At 39.5% G+C, this 25,235-nt stretch overlaps 1 protein-coding gene across 2 annotated transcripts in view; it reads right to left on the bottom strand.

The window, feature by feature from the left end:
* Nucleotides 1-25,235, bottom strand: part of Ap3b1 (adaptor related protein complex 3 subunit beta 1) — a 202,794-nt gene that overhangs the window by 134,171 nt on the left and 43,388 nt on the right. For both annotated transcript variants that reach the window (XM_029468582.1, XM_021180280.2), the window contains exons 4-7: nt 24,015-24,110; nt 23,341-23,501; nt 18,659-18,725; nt 9,430-9,612 (exon numbers count right to left, since the gene is read on the bottom strand). In XM_029468582.1, the coding sequence (XP_029324442.1) occupies nt 9,430-9,612; nt 18,659-18,725; nt 23,341-23,501; nt 24,015-24,110 (507 nt within the window). The remainder of the gene's footprint in view (nt 1-9,429; nt 9,613-18,658; nt 18,726-23,340; nt 23,502-24,014; nt 24,111-25,235) is intronic.

The following is a 25,235-nucleotide window of genomic DNA, read 5'->3' as shown; positions in this document are numbered from 1 at the left end:
CGCGAGCGTTTCATTGAAATTACTCAACTTCTCAGCAAGCTTCTGTTTGGTTCTTTGCACCTTCTTCCCCTCCCTCTCCCCCTCCCTCCCTGTCTGTCTCTCTCCTTCTGTGTGAGCTGGTATCTGGACATCAGACTAAGAAAACACATTTTTATCTACTATTAACATCTTCAAGTACTTGTGAAGGTTACGATGAACTGCTGTTTTTAAATGTGAAAGTTTTCATAACAAATTTTATAAAATGGAATGAATCAGCAACGTGGATTGCACAAACAGGCAAGTACTGCAGATAAAGAATGCCCACCCTACATTGTAACTTCCTCTCCACAGACCAGATGCCTACTTCAGGAATCAAAAGGTACAGTGACGCAAGGCTGGAGAGATGCTCAGTGGTTAGAGCATGCTCTGCTCTTGCAGAGAGCTCAGGCCTAGGTCTGGCGTTCTAGGGGATCTGATGCTCTCTTCTGGCCTCTGCAGGTACCAGGTCTGCTTACAATGTTCATACATACGTTCAGGCCAAACACACAGAAAGAATAAAAATAAATAAATCTTTAAAATGCATTGCAATGTAATCAAAATAAAATTGGCCTATCCTTGAGATCTATGTGAATTTTGACAGAGCTCTTATTTTTTACTCACTCTCCATTCACTGTGTGTATACACATCTCTTAAAAGTCGAGGCTTAAGTATTCTTTCAAAACTACAATCTCTTCAAACATATATGAAATCAGTATGAAGAACATGGTAGATACTTTCCTTTCTCCACCAGTCAATTTCATGCTATAGATCTGCGCAAATGTCCTAAAAGAACCGAGAAGCCAGCTTTTTGAAGAAGCCATGTATTTCCTGAGGCATGGCTCCTCTAGCCCCTGTCACAGCATCTCTAGTGGGTGGCAAGGATCAGAGGGTATATTAAGTCACTCTAGCTAACAGGACATGATGGAAGGTCAGAGCCGGTGGGTTCACACGGATGTGTGACCTGGAGCTGAGATGCACTCCGGGAGCTGCAGCTTCAGTTCCCTCAGCTGGGGAATGCCTTCATTGGATGTACTCTCTCAAACTGTTATAAAAATCAGCACACCAAGGGCACTAAAAAAGAAAAATCAGATGCAGTCAAAAAAAAAAAAAAGGGGGGGGGGAGGGGGGTAAGGTGCATGAGACCAGCATGGAGCATGCCCATAATCTCTGCATCTAGGAGGCAGAAGTAAGAGAATCTCAGATTCAAGAACAAAAGAGATAATGTAGGTGGTTCAAGTCCAGCCTGACCCAAGTCTTAAGACAAAAAGCAATGGGCTGGTGGTGGGGTGCTCACTCAACAGTGTGAGGGACCGGGCTCAGTCCTAGAAGCTCCTTCCCCAAAGGAAATAAACAAATGGACTCTATCCATAAAACGTAGAGACATGAGATTTTAGTACATATATACCCTATGCCTCATACCACTCTCTAGGCTTTTGGTCAGACAAGCTTCTCTCAGCCATGAGTGACAGTCGAGATGGGGACCTATAACTGGTCACTGCTGACATTCAGTGTCTGATGAACATCTGGCCCCAAGTGGGACTTCTATGCCAACCCAACTGAAGCCCAGGGAACACAGACATGATGGGGCAAAGATGGTGGAAACCAAAGTACAGGGAGAAACTCAGTGCACACTCTTCTGGATATGGTGTGCCCACTGCAATCCTCAACAGATAGCAGCTGTGACCACACACACACACACACACACACACACCAAAACACTCAGCTGCTGGGGGAGGAAGGGAGGGAGAAACGGAGGGAGGGGAAAGAAGGGAGGGACTAGTTGAAATGAAAAATGGGGTTGGCAGGATTGGAGTGGAATGAGAGAGGCTAGGAGAGGTGAACGTAATCAGACTGAATACAATGGATAGTATGATATTTAAATATATACACAATATACAGAGGTACAGTGACTGACTAATTCCTGAACAGAAACAATGGACCACAAAGAATTCTATGGATCGAAACCATTCTTAAAAAAACAAAAAAAAAAAATTAAAAAAATTTTTTAAAAAATGGAATCAAGATATTTTTCAGCTGAACAAAATTTAAGACTTTACACAGAGGTCTTCTAGGAGCAACACAAAAAACTGTTTTGGTCAAAGAGAAACATAACAGATAAAATGTTTAGAACTGAAAACAGAGGCATCTCCATTTTTACAGGAAAAGCTGGTAGGTGATATCTAAAATAGTAAAAAGTGTGCCGTATTTAGAAAAATTAAAAGTATGATCACATACAAAGACCGTAAAGGAAGCCAGACACAGTGAGGGACACAACAGAAGAACACCTCTCAAAAGCTTGCAGTATTATTAACTTAAAAGAAAAAGGAGCGGAGAGTCGGTGTATATAATCAAAACCATGACATGAAACTGCCAAATATTAAATAAAAGATGTTTCAAAGCAGTGCATATTACTTGGATAAAATTAAAACCACTTTTGTGCAAAAGGAATCTCCTAGGATTAAAACATTCAATCAAGAACAAACGGTGAACAAAAGAATAGGGATCTTTAAGTTGAAAGTTCCATAAACAAGTGGAGGGCAGCCCTCACCTCCCTGCCAGCCCAGGCCTACAGCTCCACAGTTCACTTGTGCTAAAGCCTTTGTCAACAGCTGTCTGCTGACACCAAACTTATCTCATTTGTATTGTAAAAGTCATATTCAGTAATAAATCCTCCGTATTTCCTTTTTAAAGGTTCTACAGAACAGCAAAATCCAGTAGTAGGTTCACTGGTAAGACACACTACAAAATTTGTTTGTTTTAAAATTAACCTATTGAAAAGAACCACACACAATATGTATGCATGCGTATGGTTACATATATATAGTGTGCACTGTGATGAGTTATTTTCTAACAATCTCTGAAAAGACATGCATACTAAAAACAGTTTAAGCAAAACTCCACCCTTAAAATGAATGTCCTTCTGCCTATCTAAGGTTCTATAAACTCAAGTACAAAAATACAGAGAATTGCAAAAGCCACTCCCTCACTCCCACTTTTCCAAGCACAGTGGATAAAAGCCTGAAGAACTTCAAGCCTGCGCCCACAGCTAAACCATCATGGTGAAGATTACATTTAAGTTTCAGATTAGACAGTTTTGATGACTGTTACACGTTTCCCCTGCCTGCCAGCTCTAACAGAACTAGATCTACTCATGAAAAGCTTTCCCTCAGCACCAAACAGTTTCATTCACTATCAGCTTACAGCTAATGCCAGAACAGGGCTCAGCAGTCTTGGGTTTTTTGTTTGTTTATTTGTTTGTTTCATTTATTTTAAATAACTCTTAAAGGAAGAAAGATTTGTCTGATCTGAAGAGAAATCAGCATATTAGACCACTCTTACGCATTCACTTTCTTTTATATTTATTTTCAAAATAAATTTATTTATTTTCAAATCCATTATTTTTATAAAAGCAACTTTATATTAGAGATTTACATGCTCTCCCATAACAGGCTTCAATGACAAAGAAAATACTTAAATAATGTCGTATCCTTGAAAATTATACAAACTTGACCTAGAATGGAAAACCAGCTGACACAGACTGCAGAGAGTAAGGTAAATTTAAGAAAATAAAAATGCAAATACACATTTTAGTAGTCTCTTGAATTTATTAACCTAAAAGGTTTAATTTCCATTTTCCTGCCTCAGCTTTATTTATAAAATGTCGTGCCCTATAAATATGCTGTTATTTTCTATAGTCAAGCACCCTCTTAACAAATCTTCTCATTAATATGTAAATTTAAAGTCAATCGGTCTTCTCTCTGACAGCCCCATGAATTCCTAGTACACTGTATAATCGGCTTTGACTTGGCATCCACTATTTATCATCAAAGATGTCAGTTAGAAAAATTATGGAAAATGCACTGCAATTGATACAACTGCAATCTACTTTGTCAACACTTAATTGTTCCTCAAATCGTACATTTACATATAAACAGCCTAAATACTCATCTATAATGATGCAAATAAACTAAATTAAAAATCTCTTCTGGCCTCGAAGAAGCTTATTTCTATATGATGTGTTCATTTGAGAACAGACTGACAAAAATATGCACATCAGCTCACCTCAAAAACTATTTCTAATAATTTTGAATTCCTAAAAGCTAACATTTACTACCCTTCAAGAATATTAATGGAAATGTTCTTAGGAATTCAAAAAAATAAATAAATAAATAAGATGATAGCTCAGCAATAACAGCACTTACTACAGCAACACGAAGCCCTGAGTTTGAATCTCCCTAGGCATGAAAAAGCCTGTGGAGGACCCTCAGTGCTGGCTGGCTACCAGCAGGGCTCCAGTTCAGGGAGAGAGTCTATCTCAGTGAAACGAGGCGGCCACCCACAGAACAGGAACCTCAAGTGTTTCTCTGGCTTACATCCTTACACACGCAAATTCAAAGAGACTTCTCTCTCTCCGGAAGGAATATTTAATTACGGCTATATTATTGAGCGCTATAGATCAGGGTCACTGAGCTTACCTCTGATAGGAAACCAATAAGCAAATACAAACAATAGGTGACATCATAAAAGGAAAGGATGAAAGCCTTTACAATCTAGTAACTGACTCTTGGGCTACCTTTTCTAGACAGTACTGGCTTAGATGAACTGCTAAAATCTCTATGCCTCGGTATCTTTATCTGTAAACAGATATGAAAATTCTGACTGCCCAGCATGGTGGTTCGAGTGAGGACAGCCCCCATAAACTCCTATGATTGAATGCTTGATCCCCAGCTGGTGGAACTGTTTGGGAAGGATGAGGAGGGTAACTTTACTGAAGGATTTAAGGCACTGTAGGAAGGCTTTGAATTACCAAAAATAAGCCTAGACCATTCCTGTTAGCTCTTCCTGTCACATGGCTGTGCCTCAAGATGTGAGCTCTCAGCTACTGCTCCAGAGCCAAGCCTGCCTGCCTGCTGCCATGCCCTGATCATGATGGCCATGGACCCTAGCTCTCTGAAACTATAAGCCCACAATAAAATTTCTTCTATAAGTTGCTTCAGTCAGGTCTGTGACAGCAATAGACTACTCTCTAGTACCAACTTCTCCCTTAGTCACCTTTCTCTTGCTGTGATAAGATACCAACAAAGACTATCTACTACACAAGTACATCAAAATGATCAATTAGAATATCATTTTTCCCATTTAATACAAGAAAGGGAAATCAAAATACCTAAATTTGATACGATACGAAAATTTCTATTTTAAATAACTTCTAAGTTGAGATGTTAACTTGGTCACACTGCTTTCCCATTGGCACATCCTTCTTTAGGTAAAACGCCCTTGATTTATGTATGGCAGGCTGGTATTTGCATAGCACTTATAGGAGGGATTTCTGCCTATGACTGCAGTTAAGGAAGTACTCCAACATTCTTTTCCCCACTGATCCCAGGAAGGCTGGACAGTCCTCAGTCCTCTGTTCCACTGGGTCATAGCCACTATGTCTATTGTGATAACCTTAGCTATAATAAAAACTTTACTATAAACATTTAAAACAATTTCTGAAACAGAAAGCAGATACAGATCTTAACATGTCTCTGTTCCTTTCAACTGCAGTTAAACTGTGTTCAGTCTTATAAAATATTATCTTTCCTTATTCTTACTAATGTGTGTAAGTATATGCCTAAGTGGATATGTGCACATGAGTACAGGCTCCTGCACTGAATCCACTAGGAGCTGGAGTTCCAGGCAGCTGTGAACCACCAAGCATGCGAGGAATGAAACTCCCCATTTTGGGGTCCTCCTCAAAACACTACACTTAACCACTGAGCCATTTCTCCAGATCCCAGTCAAAGGCAGTCCTAAAGAGATAAAGTAGCATGAAGACATCAGAGAGTCCCCGGGAGTACGGATATCTCAGCTTCTTGCTCTAAGTATCTGCAGCAATCGGAACCAAGAAAGACTCAGGTAAGTTTAAAAATGGAGTGTGCTGTGTGGGCATGACCCAAGTGCTGGCACAGTCAAAGCATAGTTTTACCTAGTGTGTGTATACACAGAGCTTGTTGTGGTTGCTAGCTCTGAAAATACAAGTACTGATTATATCTTTCTCTCTCAAGGGTTCTTTATAGAATATTAAGAAAACATACAGAACAATCCTAATACTCAGGATATGTTGGGCTAAACAAGATGCTCAAATAGAACCTAATCAAAAAGCCTTTTTTTCCATAGATTGAGGTCAATTTACAGCATCTTACATTAAGAAATAAAGTGAAATGTTTATCCATAGTAAAAATTTAACTCCTAGCATAACTGAAATTAAATGGTTACCAACAACCACTCTCAAGGGTCAACAAGATTATTTTTTTAAAATTACTTTTTATTTTACATATTATAAGTACTTCTGTAACTTTAAAAAAGGAATATGATTTAAATTAATGAAAATTTACAAATCTGATCTAAAATTTTGTCTCCAAGGAAATCATATGCAAGCTGCACTGAGAAGTCCAAACACATATAGTCAAACCCTCAGCTCAGGTTTCTGGCTCCTCAGCCACCCACACTCCGCCCACAAAGAATCCGCCCACACACTCTGCCCGCCCATACTCCACCCCCCACCACACTACAGACACTCTCTCTCTCTCTCTCTCTCTCTCTCTCACCCACCCACCCACACACACACACACACACACACACACCCTGCCCACCCACACTCCACTCACACATGTTCAGGCCCCACATTCTGCCCCCACAAACAAACCCCTAGTGGTAGATACTACAGCATCCCAAGACAGCAGCACACCTGAAAAGCACTGCACAAGTGTGGAAACCACAGGGTCTACAATGATGCCACAGTCAGATGAATGTGTGACAAAGAAATAAGCAACAGTCCAATTCTAATATGCTAGGACAGTGACCTTATTACCTCTTCACAGTAACTAAAGTCCATGGGATGAACATGCAAAAGCAAAGCAAGAAAGAGCGCAGCCTCTCCTCCCTAAATAGCTATAAAACGGACAAATACACATGTAAGAGTAGGATTTAACCTAGCTTTGATTTTTGTATATGGTTTTGCTTATTTCATCTAAAATAAGATGAAATAAAACTCGAGAGAAAAATGAGCTACAAAACTTTAGTTTTAATAAATAATACACATTTTTAGAAGATACAGTGTGCTTAGCACCAGGTTCTATCCACTGACAAGGCAACAACCATTTCCATACAGGTGCTAGGCTGTTTTGAGAATAAAATGAAAACAAAATAAAAATTTCAAGTGTTAATTGACAGTGGTTAAAAAAGAAAATATGAACTAGGGCTGGAGAGATGGCTCAGCGGTTAAGAGCACTGACTGCTCTTCCAGAAGTCCTGAGTTCAAATCCCAGCAACCACATGGTGGCTCACAACCATCTGTAATGGGATCTGACTCCCTCTTCTGGTGTGTCTGAAGACAGCTACAGTGTACTCATATACATAAAATAAATAAATAATTCTTAAAAAAAAAAACCCATGAACTATGTTTATACATATGGGAACGTCATTTAGTAAAACAGTCTTCAAACTGAACTCTAGTCAATAATAAATCAAATTAATTTTCACTAATAGTAACACTTTTTAGGTTTAAGTCATATGTAGCATAATGAATTTTTACATATTGGAGAAAAATGCAACCACTTTACTCACAATGAAGTTCAGGAGCCCCACAAAGAGAAACCTTGAAACTTAAAGCACAGAAGGGCTGAGAGGACTCAGTTCAGTGGGAGACTCATCTTCAGCACACATAAGCCCTAGCTTTGAGAACAACACTCCAGAAAGGAATCAGAAAAACAAACAAACTGAGACATTGTGTTCGGGAGGCAAATATATAAGAAAATGGTTTAATCTCTTTATACTAAAACACAAGTCAATGTAGAAAAATGTACGCAATACTTTTTGATTATTTGTAAGCTTGACATGTCACTTAAAATATCTATGAGAAGATACCCACTTTGTGAAATTTTATTTACATTTTCCTCTCAGATTAATAACTTTTAATTTTATTTTTTTATTTTTTTATTTTTTTGGTTTTCGAGACAGGGTTTCTCTGTATAGCCCTGGCTGTCCTGGAACTCACTTTGTAGACCAGGCTGGCCTCGAACTCAGAAATCCGCCTGTCTCTGCCTCCTGAGTGCTGGATTAAAGGCGTGCGCCACCACGCCCAGCAGTAACTTAATTTTAAAAAGCAAGATGTTCTAAATACTGTATAATTATATATATAATACTGTTAGTGGAGCTCACAACTGATTTTCCAAGTTTGTAATATTGGGGCTGGAGAGATAGCTCATTATCGGTTAAGAGTGCTTGCAGATGATCCAGAGGACCTGAGTTCAATTCCCAGTTCTGACCTACTCAGGAACTGGAACATGTGGAATACATGCATGCATGCCTGACCTCTCTCTCTCTCTCTCTCTCTCTCTCTCTCTCTCTCTCTCACACACACACACACACTGTGAAAACACATGCACTCAAACACATGCATGCACACAAAAATACATTTATGCACACACATGCACACAAGCAAGAACATGGAAACATACATATATAGGCACATATATGCACACGTACATGTGAAAAACATGTGCACACATTTGTGGAAACATATACATGTACATGAACACAAACATACCTGTACACATACACACATGTACACATATATGCACACTTACACATGCATGCCTGTACACGTACATGCAAACATGTACACATACACAGAAATAATAAATATTGCATTAAAAAGTCAAAAGATAATTGTACTACTATAGTACTGCTTAAGATTCCTTATACAAGTTAAAATTTACATTTGATTTTTGTATAGAAACAAGTGAGTGAGTTCTATTACAAACTATACAATTAAAGTTTCTAAGTTTTATTGTAAAGAATATGATAAATTGCTAATAACAGCCTGCCAACAAAAATTAATTCACTTTATAGGACATTTTAACTATTGATTTCACACACTTCAATTAAAATAAAAATAAAAATTTCAAATAAAAAAAAGCATTTTAAAAGTATAAAACTGGGGGAAAGAAGTTTAAAAGTTCAACAGTAGTTTATTTATAAAAAGTCTAGAAATGAGCCTCCACCCTAAGCATAAATCCATGGCAGAGATTCACTTACCTACTTTTGCAAATTAGTCCCTAAGATAAATAGTGCTCAAAACTGCAAACTCAACGACAAGTAACAACAGCAACAATAAAAGCCCAGGGCTGGATAACGTCATGTGAGCCTGTGTGTCCTAACAGGGGTCTCTTGCCAGATATCATATGAAAGGTTATATAGTACATATTTAAACAGGAATCATTCACTGTCAAAACACTTGTCAATCACAAAAATGAGTTCCCAGTAAAATGCGGATTTCCGATTCATTACTGCTTGCTGTGCATTTTGTAAAAGTTACCCACACCCTTAGTCCACTTCACAAACAGGAAAGCAAAGAGCACTCACCTCTCTCCAAGGACTGACAAACTGGGTCCGAGCGTATCTTGTTAGCATATGGATTATGACCACCTGCCCCCACTCTTCAACATCAACCAGCAGGTTACAAAGCTTGCGGTAATTCCTGTGAATCAGATCGATTCTATCCGGGCACACTTCTTCAAAGGCCATCACCACACTGCCAGCCACCAGCTAAGAAGAAAGAAATAGTAACTCATTAAAATACACTCTGTCTTCACCTAACCTAAGATCAGTCAGTTAAAATGAGTGATACAAAGTATCACTTCCTCGAGGAGTACTACCAAGTGAAGTAATTAGTAGAGAAAACTAACCTCTTATTTTAGTCCTTAAATTCTAATATATTGTATGATGAATTAAATATTAGTTATTCAGTTTTCTTTTTAAAACAAGCTTAAGCTTTAATGTAAAGATGCTTTCTTAGTAGTAATGGCATTCAGAAAAAGATTCAAGGCAACCATAGAGATGCACTGCCAACTTAAACTGAACTGGTCGTGACGCAACAATGGGCTTACATTACAAAGAACTCGGGGTATTTTCAATGCAAGCACACTTTAAAATCATACACATTTTAACCCATGTGTATCTAACAATATAATTTATTTTCAAAGAAAATACAGTGACTGAAATGTTAGTATATCATGCATAAAAATGAGAATGCCCTGTTCCAGGACAGCCAGGGCTATACAGAGAAACCCTGTCTCGAAAACCAAAAGGTGGCAGCTTTCCCCTAGACCAATTAATGAAATCACAAATGTTGACTTTTGAATTGTCATGCTCTTACAACTCTTGGGTAAAACTAAGATTCCTTTAGTATAAAGATACAAGGCAAGCAGAATATTGAATATACAAATTCTTCTATATGTGTACCATAGGTATATATACAGTTATCCAACAGCATAATATGGTTTTGAAAAAAATTATTATCATATTCTTTCTAAACACTGGGGATTTTCCTTTTAGTATCTAAAATTTCCCCAATGACTAAAAAATAAGCAATTAAATAGAAAAATATAACTTATTGAAATGGTACTTTTTGAAAAATATTAGCTACAATGATATTCATATTTTGAGTGTTTGTCCCTCTACTTGGTTGCCATTTAGTTTATTAATATGCAACCAACAACACAATTGAAAGAAAACAGCTCAGAATATAGACTTGCTATTATGCTAAACAAGTTTCAAGTCCTGTGGGGATTTTATGAATTACCAATCAGTATAAACGTGAAGCCGCATTTATTGACTCCAGCCCTACCCATGTCCTGGTGCCTGCTGGTCCCAGCATGTATGCACCTCAATCGAAAAAGCAAAGAATTGATTATTTGTGTGAGCTAAATAAAAATGCATTATATGTCTAACTTCCTATTTGCTGCTGATATGGAAAGCATGTTAAATGAGTGTTTGCAACTCCACATGTTGATGTCTTCTGCATGAATTACTCTTCAAATACAGGCACAGCAACTTACAACTGTGGTCATATGAGATTAAAATTAACAATTTAAAAGTCTCTTAAGATAACCAAGTTTAGAACATAAAACCGTAGAATTCACTCCTACTTATGAGTCATAAACATCAATATGTTTTATATACAAATCAATTACTATCATAAATAATAACTGGTAAAGAATGTTAAATTTTAAAAAGAGGTATATCTTAGAATAATCGGTAGGACTGAGCTCATTTTAAGTTTTAAATAGTTTTCATTTTTTAAATGCTATCTAAAATCAATGTTTTTTTTTAACCCAGAATGTATTTTCTTTCAAATGGTTAGATATCAAACAATGGAATGGAGCATCAGTTGCTGCAGGATATTAAGTTTATCAAGTCACAGCAATAAGCTCGCAACTGTAGGGCCCTAGCACACTGTGAAGCCCCACAGCGCCCAGGAAGGAAAGAGCGTCATCACTCCAGTACAAATAAGGGTTCAGGAAGCACCTGAAAACCAGCACTGTCACCGACAGCACTGCCCATTTCAGAAACGTACTTCCCTGAATCGTTTGTTTGTTTTAAACAATCTGAGCTTTTGATAAACACAAGCAGAAGTATTGATCACCTGGGCCTATTAAATGTTCAATATCCATAAAACATTCAGAATTAAAATAAAATGATCTACTTAGATTTCAAAACCAAAAATATTGGCTTCCAAAAAACAAACAGTTAATTCCCATCTCACCGTGTCACCAGCAGCTCGTCACGGAGTGGGAATAAATCATTCCAACAAAGCTGCAACGAGCTCGTCAGATTCAAATGCAGCTTTCCATTTATGTATTTTTTATATTAAAGCAATAAACGTGGTTCATTTATCTCCCCTTGGTTGCCACGTTTTTCTGTGCTGTTGCTATGAACTTCAGCCATTAGCTGTGCTCCAAGGTAAACTACATGAGCCATCAACAAAAGTGACACCCCATCTATGGAGTTCATATTTTCTCTAGATTATCTATGCTCGTTGACAAGCTGGTAATGAAAAAAATCACACTAAGCAAATGGTTCCTCTAATAACAATAAATTTTCTATAAAATTATGAAGGGTACAAAACGTTTCCTTGCATCTATTTTGTCATGAATTCTAATGAACATTACAAAAATCTGAGTGCTGGGTCATCACAAGAAGTGTATCACAGTTTGATTGATAAGATGGTATAAGTTAGCCAATCCTGCCAAGATTTTCTTCCCTTAAATTAATGGCTATCCAACCTGGCCTAATCATACAGCCCAAATGATATTCCCCTTCTTATTTCAATTTTCTTGAGGCATGGAAAATAGGAAAGATCAGTCATTTATCTTCTAATAGCTGGATAATAGATCCATCACAATAAAACATCTGCACAAACTCGGGGGTGGGCTTTCTTCTTTTCCTCAGAACAGTGAAGCTTTTACCAGCATTAAATCAATAACTTGGAAAATGGTATCTTGCCCCTACAGTTTAGTTATGAGCTATCAGCCTATTCATTAAACAGAGTTCTGTACCTAAAGTCAAGGAAACTTTGAGTCATCAAAAATCAATAAACAACTCTGCTTTTTTGGAAAGCATTAATGTCATTTATCTTCCTGAGAAATGGAAATGCTTTTGATAAGTTTTCTTTAAAATTCACTTGAAAAAAAATGAGTAACTCCTTGCCTTCAAGGCATTCTAAAATCCGGTTCTGTGTTTTCAATGCTTGGCAAATATGAATTTCTTTATTTCAAAGAAAAATAAGCAAGTGTTATAGATTTAAGAATGTATCTGTAGCAACACACCTGGACAGCTTTGTGGTAAAGTAGACGATGCAAACACAGTCACAGTAGTACGAAGCCAGAAAGAGCCAACAAAAGTTACAGTAAGAGACTCTGTAACCACTCACTGGATATGTTGCCTATCTGGACTAACAGATAGGCAACACGTTCCTCCTTTCTATCCCGACTGCAGATGTAAGCTTTCTAAACGTCTCTGTAAACACCAAGATGCCTTCAAAGGATCACAACCTAAACGACACTACCGTGTGTGTCCAGCCATTACCAAAACTGTGTGTCTGGATCCAAAGTGGTTTCTTTTTTAAAAGCCACCCACTTGTCTCTTTGCAGCCATAGTCCTCTCACACACAAAAGGCCTTGGAGAACCCATTTTTAAAAAACCTTCCATAGGCTAAGAAAAGCAAAAGAACATATGTCCCCAAATCAATGGAGATATCAAGTGATATCTTATTTAAGCTCAGTTGTAACATAAAAACAATCATTATAATGATCACCATACTGTACTAGTGAATAAACTCAAAATGCAGAAATGATTAGATTGGTTCATTTGATTGGGAAATTTTTTAATTCATGTGGTTTGCCATTCCTTGTTAATTTATTAAAAATTATTTTTTCAGAATTTCACACACACGCTCTGTGCTCTGTCACTGCACGTTCACTGTCTTCTCTTACATTCCTCCACTGAAGCCCTTCTTCCCAGAAATCTACCCTCATATTTCATGAGGATTTTTTTATTCTTAATTTTAGATGTCAATGTAAACATTAAAATATGGGGAAGAACGTACCCATCTTCTCTCAATAGAGATCACACACAACCAAAAAAACAAGTTAATAAGTATCTGTGTTGATATTAAAATATATTTGTAATCTTTCCATAGTTGATTATAATTATACAAAAGAGGAATAACCAAAGAACATTCTTAAAAGTCTACTTAAATACGAGTTAGGCAAATTAATGGTACACAGGCAAAAAATACTAACAATCAGGCTGAGGATTTAGCTCACTCAGTAAGATGCTTGCCTTGTAAGAATGAGGACCTGGATTCAATCTCCAAAACTGCCATAAAAATAGCCATGCACAATAGCACAGGGCTATGATCACAGGGATGGGGACAAGAGCCATGCACGGAGGAGGTAGACACAGGGAACTGACCCCCACAGTGACCTCTGACCTCTCCCCTTGTGCTCTGACACATGGTACAAATGCACACACATTATGGTGTGTAGATTTTTTTTTTTTAAAGAGTGAGTAGAAATAACCCTCCTAGAACTCCTAGAAACTATAATGTAATGGGGGAAAGGGGACAGGGGGACAGACCTGCTACAAGATGTATCTCGGGACATTATGCGGACATAGGCTCCTCTCCACCAAAAGCCATCAAATCCAACAACATCAAAATGCAAAGCCTTCTACTCTGCAGAGAAGGTGCTGCTGCACCAGACGCCTACAAGCTACCTCAACAAACTACTAGCCCACCCAAAGGCACATGGATACAATTAACCCGTAAGTACTGAAAAAAAGGGCAAAAACCAAAGCAACTGAACTGTTAAGTCATTCTCAGTAAAACTGAAGAGGAAGGAAAAGGAAATCAAGACACAGCACTCTGAGATGAATTAAATGCCCTCCAAGAAGCATGAGAAGATATGAAAGAGTAGCATGAATCAACATTCAAAAACAGAACACAAATTACCAAAAGGAACCAAGTCACAGTTAAGTAAACTTGGGAAGACTGAACAGGACTAGTCAGCCATGAAGGCAAAAGATCTGCAGGACAAAACCACCCAACAGGATTTTGACAAACATCACTTAAGAAGAGCAGGAGAACAAATGAGAGAGAGAGAGAGAGAGAGAGAGAGAGAGAGAGAGAGAGAGAGAGAGAGAGAGAGACGACAAAGTTAACAAAGACAGAGTTTTAACATAAGGCAGGCAAGGAAGCACCTTCTACATACAGATTCCTGAAGGAGAAAATGACAACTACTACAATTAAAATTATAATCTCGAAGGAAAACATCCTGCTAGAAATAAGCTGTGTCTATACATGCTCACTAGCACCCTGGGAACCTACATTCACATCACATAACCCTGAAGCATCTTGTAAAGTTGTCATAGTTCAACACTAAAGAGAAAATCTTCAGGCCAGCCTGGTATTTAATGTGGAGATAGTAGAGTCACTTCATGTAGAGCAGTGCTTCTCACCCTTCCTAATGCTGCAACTTTAACAGTTTCTCATGCTGTGCTGGCCCCCAACCATTAAGTCTTCATTGCTACTTCATAACTGTTAATTTTGCTACTGCTATAATCATAATATAAGTATCTGCTATGCACACTATCGTGAGCTACTGGTCAATCATTACACAAGACAGATTCAATGCTAACAGTGTAGAAATGACACTATCTTCAGGTATTGTATATTTTATTAGAAAAAATAAAAATAGGGAAAACAATATAAATAACATAATATAAAATATATATCATTAAATATATAAAATATTATATTAAAAAAAGCAATTTGTATTTACTGTCACTACTGAAGAAATAGGACTAAATATAAAACAGCATCAATCCAATACCTAATCCAGAGGTAAGCCCCTCTTCTGGTAGCCCACAGAGAGATATGGAAACTCTCATTCTTTACATCCTGGGCTGAGCACTAAAGTAAACCACTGGAGTTAAGGGAACACGTCTGCTACTGTTGGAAGGGAAGAGCTAGAAAGAACTGCATTGTTTACTGTAACTAGAGATAGTCGTAGTTTTATATAGAAAGAAAATAGACATATATGTATTTAATTTTTTTAAGTAAACACACTTTATAGTACTTTAAGAGAAATGACTGCATTGTAACAGATGTCCCAAAACCCATAAAGATCTCCCTGTGAACAGTGGATTTGGAAAGAAAGTCATCCCCACCAAAACAATCAGTATCAGATACTAAGAACTGGCCATCAAACAAACATCAAACACCTACTAAAGTTACCTAGTCAGGGTTTTCCTTATTTTGGAAATAAACAGTCAGGAATCAATAGCTGGCAATCGAATTCACAAGAAAGTGTGCCCACTACACTCTTTCTGACCCATCTACTTTTCAGTTAGAATATTTTTAACACCTTATGCTGTGGAGTCAGCTGAAGACTTTGTATATATAATAGCTATTTCAACTCAAAATAACTTCATGAAATAGAAACCCGTAAAAGACATAGTGGAACATAAAACAAACTCAATGCTAATAGCTGAGGCTGTAGCTTAGATGATGATAAGATGCAGACACATGATGATAAGACACAGCCTGGCCAGCATGGTGTGACCCCAGCCTGGCCAGCATGGTGTGACCCCAGCCTGGCCAGCATGGTGTGACCCCAGCCTGGCCAGCACGGTGTGACCCCAGCATGGCCAGCATGGTGTGACCCCAGCCTGGCCAGCATGGTGTGACCCCAGCATGGCCAGCATGGTGTAACCCCAGCACTTGGGAGATCAAGGGAGGAGAATCACAAGTTCAAGACAGAAGGGCTGCAGCAAATTCAAAGCTAACCTGGTCTCCAGAGCAACCCAGACGCCAACAACAACAAAAAAAAAAAAAAAAAAAAAAAAAACCCAGGGAGAGGGAGCAGATGCACTCTCTGGACCAATAAATGTGCACTTGCCGGCTTCTCTTTTAGGGGAGCCTCCAAACTGTAATCCTTTTCTTTTCATCGTTGTTGTTGTTGTTGTTGCTGTTGTTGTTGGTCCAAGACAAGACCTCACTGCGTAGCCCTGGCTGTCCTGGAACTCCCTCTGTAGACCAGGCTGGCCTCACACTCAGAGATCTGCCTGCCTCTGCCTCCCTGGTGCTGGGATTAAAGGCGTGTATCACAACACCAGCTGCCTCCAAATTTCTTTTAAGTTTATGATGGAGCAGAAATAATGGTAAACTACATGTAAACTAAGGAACTGTCCTTCTAAGTCTCACTATGCTCCAGGACTTAGCAAATATCCTATGGACTAAAGAAAACAGGTACTTTTAAAACTACAGTTAAGTTATCCGAGGACTGACAACAGGCCTTAGATTTGGATCCCTGAAGCAGACAACATGTTTGCCATATAACACACAAAAAGGAGTATGGTCTCTCAGTTCACTTACTATGCATACAAGAAACACAATGAAGAGTCCTAAGACACTCTACCCTGAAGAAGTTTTAGATGGCTTAGGACTGGAATCCAATAATTGCTATGCATGACTATGACAGCATAATGATACTATCAAGATAAGCAGTAAAGAAAATAAAGGATATGAAGTATTTAGTAAAATACTCATTTAGTGCTAACAACAACAAAGGGATAATGACAAAACACAAGACAGAAAACAAGGAAAACAGGAGCTAGGAACTCAGCTGATTCAAGTAGCACAGCACTAAGCCTAAGTGACCCCACTGTCCCAGTCAGAAGGCAGTGACTGTAGGGGTCAATTAGAAGGCAGAAGGCAGCTATACTCTACCTACAGAAGGCAACTAGGTTAAAAAGTACAATTTGAATATGGAAGTTTGGAAAATGAAAGTGTGAAAAACATCTTGATTTAGAATGACTGTACACCAAACAAGAGACATTATTACTAAATATAAAAAGACATTGTATTAAGAACAAAAGGCAAAGTTATTATAAACATACATATCAACATTAGAACTCCTAAGTAGGCTAAGCAAGCACTGACAGAACTGAAGAGAAACTCAAACACCCCACCTTTCAGTACAAACAGCAAGCATGGGCCAGCAGACAGCTCAGTGGGTAAAGGTGCTTACCACTAAGCCTAATGACCATGACCTCAGTTCTAAGCCCAGAACCCACATGATGGGAAAAGGGAACCAAATTTGTAAGTATTCCTATGACCACACACATGGCATGGCAGGTATGCCCACACATATAGATAGATAGATAGATAGATAGATAGATAGATAGATAGACAGATAGACAGACAGATACATACATACATACATACATACGCACTCATACAAAATAAATATAATCCTTTCAAAAAGCCACAACAGCAACAAAGAAATACAGTTTGAACAACACGGACCTACTAGACATCTATGAAACACTCTACCTAACAAAACAAGAACACATTCTACTCAACTGAATGCTGCACATTGTCAAGGACAGAGCATGTGTCAATCCATAAACTAACGAAGCCAGTGACATAGAGACCTTCTGGGTGGCAATAGTCATGATCCCCAGCATGACTTATGAACACTTCCTAAGCAGTTTTGAGTTGTAAAAGTAGAAGCCATATCTCAGACACCAGCAGACTGCCTCCCAATCACTGGTGTTCACAAACACCTGGGCCACTGTTGTCCTTAATCTCGTTACCTTGCCGATGCACACACAAACTGAGCGTGGAAGAGATTAGAGCTGTATCTCTTAGAAGAAAAAAAAAATGAGCCTTCTTCAAGTATGAGATTTTTTTAGGGAAGAATCATTTTAAGTAATGTTTTAGTATGTCTAGAAATTCTCCAGAAGCTGAACATGACAGAGGAGACCTGTAATGCCAGCCGGTGAGATGCTGCGGTCACACTGCTATAAGGTAGAGATAGGCCTGGGCTACATGAGACCCTGTCCCAAAACCCAAAGAACCAACAAACTATAGCAAAGACAAACGAAGAAAGAACATTCTTTTTATATCTCTGTTTTACAGTATATCTTTAATACTTGCTTTGGTTTAGTTTGGATTTGTTGTTGTTATTTTGTTTCAAGACAGGGTCTCACTTGGTAGCTCTGGCCAACTTGGAACTCACTATGTACACCAGGTTGGCTTCAAACTCACAGAGGATCTCCTGCCTCTCTCTCCTAAGTGTTGGGATCAAAGAAGTGAGCCAATATGCCCAGTTTTAACACTTTAGACATGAGCTTCACTAATAATTACACCACTATGGAATCAATAAAAATGATCCAAGCAAATCTACCCAGGTAAATCACAGTAAAATCAAACCCAATTTCAGCGGCATTGAAAGTCAGCGCTCACCGTGCTCTTATCTTTCAGAAGCTTCTCGATGACTTCAATTAACATCTCCTTCTGCTCTGGATCAAGACTAAAATGTAAATGAATAAATAAAGAATTAGTACATAAATAAATAAATAGCAAACAAGTCCCATGTATTTACTGCCCTTAACTATCATTCAGTGGCACTTGTAACTTCAAGAGAGCTGAGGTGTTCTGAGAGAATTGGAGGGATCCTCTCTAACACTGTTACCTTAGCTAAACCACATGTCCGTCACTTCCCAAGCCAGCCAGAGAACTTAAGGAGTAGATGAAAGCACCTGATTGGAAAGCCTTTTTTATCTCCGGGGGCGGGGGGTGAAGAACAGTAAATGTTTTAAACTGTGGGTGTGTGACTGTCAAAACCAAAAAGAGCATTTCTAAAGAAGCCCTAACTGTGTTATCCTGCTAATGGGGACATGCATTATGAAGCTGTCATCTAAACCAAAGGGGAAATCGAGGCCAGACTATGAAAGCATCTGGTGGGAAAATGATTCAGTGCTAAGGATGGCAAAGCGGGCACAAAAAAGGGTGGACAGCGAGCTGCTGCCAGCCACGAGGCGCACTTTCAGACCACTGCTGTGGCTTTCCGTTTCTGCTTTAAAAGGAAAATAAAGGAAGGCCTTTTGTTACATATATTTATTCGGGGGAAAGTTTCCACGTGTGCCACAACGTGCATGGGGTAGTCAAAGCCAACTGACAGCTATGCTAGTAGGCACACGATGCGCTAGGCACAAGTCCACATACTTACACTGTTTAGCACAAGGCTGAGAGCACACCAGAAACAAGCGTGGTCTCCATGGGGCTTGCAGAGCAGATGGTGGGGACAGAAAAGGATAAACGCTGTGATACGCAACCTTATCTACATGGTATGTTTTCACAGATATCAAGATATTACATGATACAGGCTAAGATATCAACAGCTGGAGAGATGGCTCAATGGTTAACAACACTTGGCTGCTCTTCCAAAGGAGCCAACTTCAAATTCCCAGCATCCACAAGGCTGCTCAAAATAAACCTTAACTCCAGGCCCAAGGGATCCAATGCCCTCTTCTGGCTTTCACAGGTACTGTGTGCACAATGATACAGATGATAGATAGATAGATAGATAGATAGATAGATAGATAGATAGATAGATAGATAGATAGATAGTGTGAGTGTGTGTATAGAATAATAAAATAACAAGACCCTGGCTTCAAAAAAACAAAAAACAAAATCACTACATCTTAGAAGTATTTAATAAAATAGCTCTGGGCAAGAATCAAACTCCACAAGTGAGCAGCAGAAACAACGACAGAAATGAGTTGTAAGCATGAAATTCTACTACACAGTAAGAGAGAGAGGAGATGACTGTGTTTCATTTATGCAAGTGCACAGTTGCATGCATCTGCAGATACACACATGAAGACCAGAGGAGGAGGCTGCCTTAATGGTTCTGTGCCTTGATGCCTTGAGACAAGGTCTCTTGCTGAAGCAGCCACTCACCATTTTGGCTGGCTGGCTGGCTGGCTGACCCCAGGAGCTGCTCATCTCTCGTCTCCCCTCCCCCACAGACATCCCTAGCTTTGTAACCCTGGGTGCTGGGGATTTATACTTAGGCACTCACACCTCAGAGCCACTGAGTCATCCCCACACCCTCCATTTTCTGACAATGCATACATATGTGTGCTTGTATAAGACATATCATACAACTGAGAATTCAAATTCTGATTCTTTTAAAGTTATGAAACTTATAAATTAACACAGGTCCTAATCAGCTCAGAATTCAAGGTCTTGAAAGAGTCTGTAAACCAACACAAAAGTAAACATGTGCAAGTATTATTTGTAGGGGAAAAACAGCCAAATTCATTTACTAGAAAAACAGGCTAATCATCAGAGCTTAAAAAGAATAAATGAATGAAAAGTACCTCTGATTCTACCAGGAACTCCTACAGCTGATAAACCCTCTTAGTAATGTGGCTGGATACAAGATTAACTTAAAAAAAAAAAAAAAAAAAAAAGAAGAACCTTCTTTTATACAGAGAAAGAAATTAGGGAAACAGGAAACAGCACCATTCACAATAGCCACAAACAACATAAAGTGTCTTATGGATAACTCACCGAGCAAGTAAAACACTTGTATGACAAAAACTTCAAGTCTTTTAAGAAAGAAATTGAAGAAGATATCAGAAGATGATGGCAAGGTCCCCCATGTCCTTGGATTGGTAGGGTTAACATAGTAAAACTGACCCTCCTACCAAAAGCAATCTACAGATTCAACGTAATCCCCAGTAAAATTTCAACACAATTATTTACAGACCTTAAAAGAGCAATTCTCAACCTCATATGGAATAACAAAAAAACACAAGGTAGCCAAAACAATCCTTAAAAGGACACTGGAAGGCATATCATTCCTGACTTCAAGCTGTACTGCAGAGCTATAGTAATAACTGCATGGGATTGGCATAAAAACAGACAGGTTGAGCTATGGAATTTAATCATAGGCCCAGCTGTAAATCCACATACCTATAGACGCCTAATATATGATAAAGAAGCCAGAAATACAAAATGGAAAAAGAGAGCATCTTCAACCAATGAGTATTCAAACTGGATGTCAGCACAAAGAAGAACACAAATAGATCCATATCTATCACCCTGCACAAAACCTAAGTCCAGCTGGATCAAAGACTACAACATAAAACCAGACATAGAAGAGAAATAAAAGAGAAAGTGGGAATAGCCTTGAACACAGGAGACAACTTCCTGAACAGAACTCCAATATCGCAGACACTGAGAATAGCAATCAATAAATAGGACCTCATGAAACTGCAAAGCTTCTGTAAGGCAAAGGACAACATCAATAGGACAATATGGCAGCCTACAGAATGGGAAAAGATTTTCACCAACTCCACATCTGACAGTTAATACCCAAAATATATAAAGAAGTCAAGAAACTAGATATCAACAAACCAAATAATCCAATTAAAAAATGGAGTACAAGTCTAAACAGAGAATTCTCACTAGAGGAATCTCAAATGGCTGAGAAACACTTAAAGAAATAAATGTCCAACACTCTTAAACATCAGGAAATGCAAATCAAACCAACTCTGAGACTCCATCTTAGACCCATCAGAATGGCTAAGATCCAAACACAAGTGGCAGCTCGTGCTGGCGAGGAAAGCATCCCTCACTCACTGCTGGTGGCAGTGCAAACCTTTACAGACACTCTGGAAGTCAATACGGCAGTTTCTCAGACAAGTGAAAACCGACCTATCTCAAGACTGCCCCGTCCTACCCCAAGGACACTCTTCAACCACATCCGTTGCTGCTTTATTCGTAACAGCCAGAGACTGTAAACAACCTAGAAGTCCCTCAAGTGAAGAGTGGATAAAGAAAATGTGGAACATTTACACAATGGAGTATTACTCACCTGTTAATAAAATGACATCATGAACTTTGCAAGCAAATGGATGGAACTAGAAAAGAACATCCTAACCCAGACCCAGAAAGACAAGCATGTTATATACTCATTTATAAGTGGATTATTAACTATTAAGTCAAGGATAATCATGCTTCAATACACAGACTTAAGAGAGGCTAAGTAACAAGGAAGGCTCAAGGGAGGCAGCATGGATCTCCCTGGAAAGGGGAAACAGATTTCGAAGGTAGATTGGGGGGCAGGTGGAGATGGGAGCGGGGAGCAGGTGGTGAAGAGACAGAAGGAGGGAATACTAGAAGACCTACGATACGTTCTGCCTATAAGGTGTACTGGGGTAATGATGGCACAGAACTTATGGCAGTGCCCAACCAATCACTGACCCAAGGAAGCCAACTCCACAAGAGAGAGTCCATGACACTGCCTGAATGGCCAGGAAACAGAGGGAGAACAGACAGCCTCTGACAAGAGATAGAACCAAACATAACTGGAAAAAGAAAAAAAAGTCCATGAAATTCTAGTGATACTCTGCTCCACTCAGAGATCAGTGCCTAGCTCAATTGTCATCAGAAGGACATCATCCAGCAACTGATGGGAGCAGACGCAGAGATCCACAGCCAAGCACCAGGCAGAGCCAGGGAACCCTGCAGGAGGACGGAGGAAGGACTGTAGGAGCCAGAGGCGGGTAGAGGACACCATGAGAACATGACCCACAAAAATCACCCAAGCAGGGCTCACTGGGCTCACTGGGGCTCACAGGGACTGAAGTGACAAGCACAGACCCTGTGTGGGTCTGAACTATGTCTTCTGCATAAACCTTATGGTTGTGTAGCTTGGTGTTGCTGTGGGACTCCCAGCAGTGGGAGCGAAGGCTGTCTGTCTCTTTTGCCTGCTCTCGGGACCCTTTTCCTCCTACTGGGTTGCCTCGTCCAGCCTTAAAATGAGATACGTGCCTAGTCTTACTGTAACTTACTATATCATGTTCGGTGGATATCCCTGGGAGATCTGCTCTTTTATTTAAAGGGAAAAGAAGGAAGTGTGGATTTGAGGGAGAGGGAAGGTAGGGGAAGGGATTGGAAGGAGTGGAGGGAGGCAAAACTGTGGTCAGGATTAATGTATAAGAGAAGAATAAAAGAAAAAAAAATAAAATAGAAGACACAATATCTTAAAAAAAAAAAAAAAAAAAAAAGGTGTCTAGTTTACAGCAGTCCATGGAAGTGCAGATACCTTATGTGGCCAACACAGCACCTACCTGTACAGCTTCTGAATAGCGTGGGCTGCATTCTTCCTAACATATGGTGACAGGTCAGCTGAAGCCTCCTTAATAGCCAGCATCATGACAGGCACGATAATTGGCACTCTAATACTTGACAAAACTCTCAAGGCACTTGCACGGATTAGTTGATTCGGGTCCTAAAACAATGAAAATGCCCATCAAAATTTCAAGTTTACATTTTCAGAGACACCTGCATGATGTAGCAAGTGCTACAGAGCATGGTCAACACCACAACAGAACGGTGGTTTAAAGCAAGGGGTGAGGACGAGCGTGGCTGACTATTACTAAGTGGACAAGGCTTTTAATCGCTCATAGTAAAATGCATCATCAATTTAAATGTGTCCTTTTTAAATGTCCCATGGTCTTGTCTCTGTAACTTTCAACAGCCAGTTGGTACAATGATAAGCAGTCCTTTGATACATGACAATGACTGAATACACACAAAGAAACAAAGCTGCCACTTCTGTTGCAGGGTCCTACATGGTTGTCATTTTCTAAGGCTACTGACTCTGCACTCTGGGAAGCCCTGTAACTCTTTCAAGCCACGGTGAGGCAAGTTAGTAGATTATTGTCCCATTTCTTAAAGGGACACACCTTCAACTGTGCACACCCCTTGTAGCTATTTACCTACCCACTCATCATTGATTTACCTTCAAAGCTCGCTGGAAAGTGCTTATGGACAGAAGAGCCAGGTCCTGCTGTTCTTCAGCATATCGGACAAGGTAAACATACACCAACTTCTTGATCTGTTTGGAAGGGAGAAAACGTCATTCACTCCTACCAGGATGAAATTTAAAACTCAATATTTTATATACCAAAATCTATTCTCAATCTTCCTCAAGTAAGTAAGTGAATCTAGTCACAGCTTAGACTATAAAGCCAACACTATTTTGTGCATTATTACGCCAGCAAAAGAAAAGGCTTGTGAAGTAAGGTTTTGAGGAGTCTCTGAGAAAGTTTATGTAATATCAAAATATCAACTGGTTTAAAAAAAAAAAGCTAAAACTCAAAGATACATGTAAATAACGTAGGCCATCACCATCTGGTATGGACGCTTGTTTCCTTGTCTGTCAGACAGCCCCATCTCCTTAAACGACAGCAGTCCTACTCCACTGTACATTACACGGTGTTTTCAGCCGAATAAGGACAGTGCATGAGGATAACAACTGCAATGACACTAGGCTGGACAGTGCTCTGGAAGTCTTTAAGGGAATTTCATGGGGTTTACACTTCTCCTCCCCCACAACACCCCACGAGTGGTAGTAGTGTAGGTGTGGAGGAGAAAAGGCATGGTAGGAGGAGGGGGTGGTGCTGGTACTGGAGGTAGTGGAGGGGGTAGAGAAGAGGAGCATGGTAGGACGAGGAAAAGGATACGATGGTGGCAGTAATAGCAAGAACCCAAGCTTGCTATTACTGAGCTTGCTAAGCACACACTACCACCAAGCTCTCCACCCCTGGTTCCTCTTGATACCACACGGTTTTAGGTTCCTTCTCTATGCTGTTTGTTCCCTCTTAGACACACTCCAGTGTCTCTGTGTTTCTTTTGGTATAGCATTCAAACTAAAAATGAGGTTTAAGCAGAACTAACTAGGTAACAACTTTGTTTTCTTACCTCCGCTAATATAATTAACTCATGATTAAAACTATCCACTTTCTCAAGAGCAGTGCTGGGAAAGCCCCACTGTGTCCACTCTCCTGAGTGCAGTGCTGGGAAGGCCCACTGCGTTCACTCTCCCGAGTGCAGTGCTGGGAAGGCCCACTTCATCCACTCTCCCAAGTGCAGTGCTGGGAAGGCCCACTGCATCCACTCTCCCGAGTGCAGTGCTGGGAAGGCCCACTGCGTTCACTCTCCCGAGTGCAGTGCTGGGAAG

This window comes from Mus caroli, chromosome 13 (genome assembly GCF_900094665.2).
Source record: "Mus caroli chromosome 13, CAROLI_EIJ_v1.1, whole genome shotgun sequence".
In the NCBI taxonomy this organism is placed as follows: Eukaryota; Metazoa; Chordata; class Mammalia; order Rodentia; family Muridae; genus Mus; species Mus caroli.
Note: the sequence above shows the minus strand (reverse complement) of the source record. Positions and strands in the feature narration are given on the sequence as shown.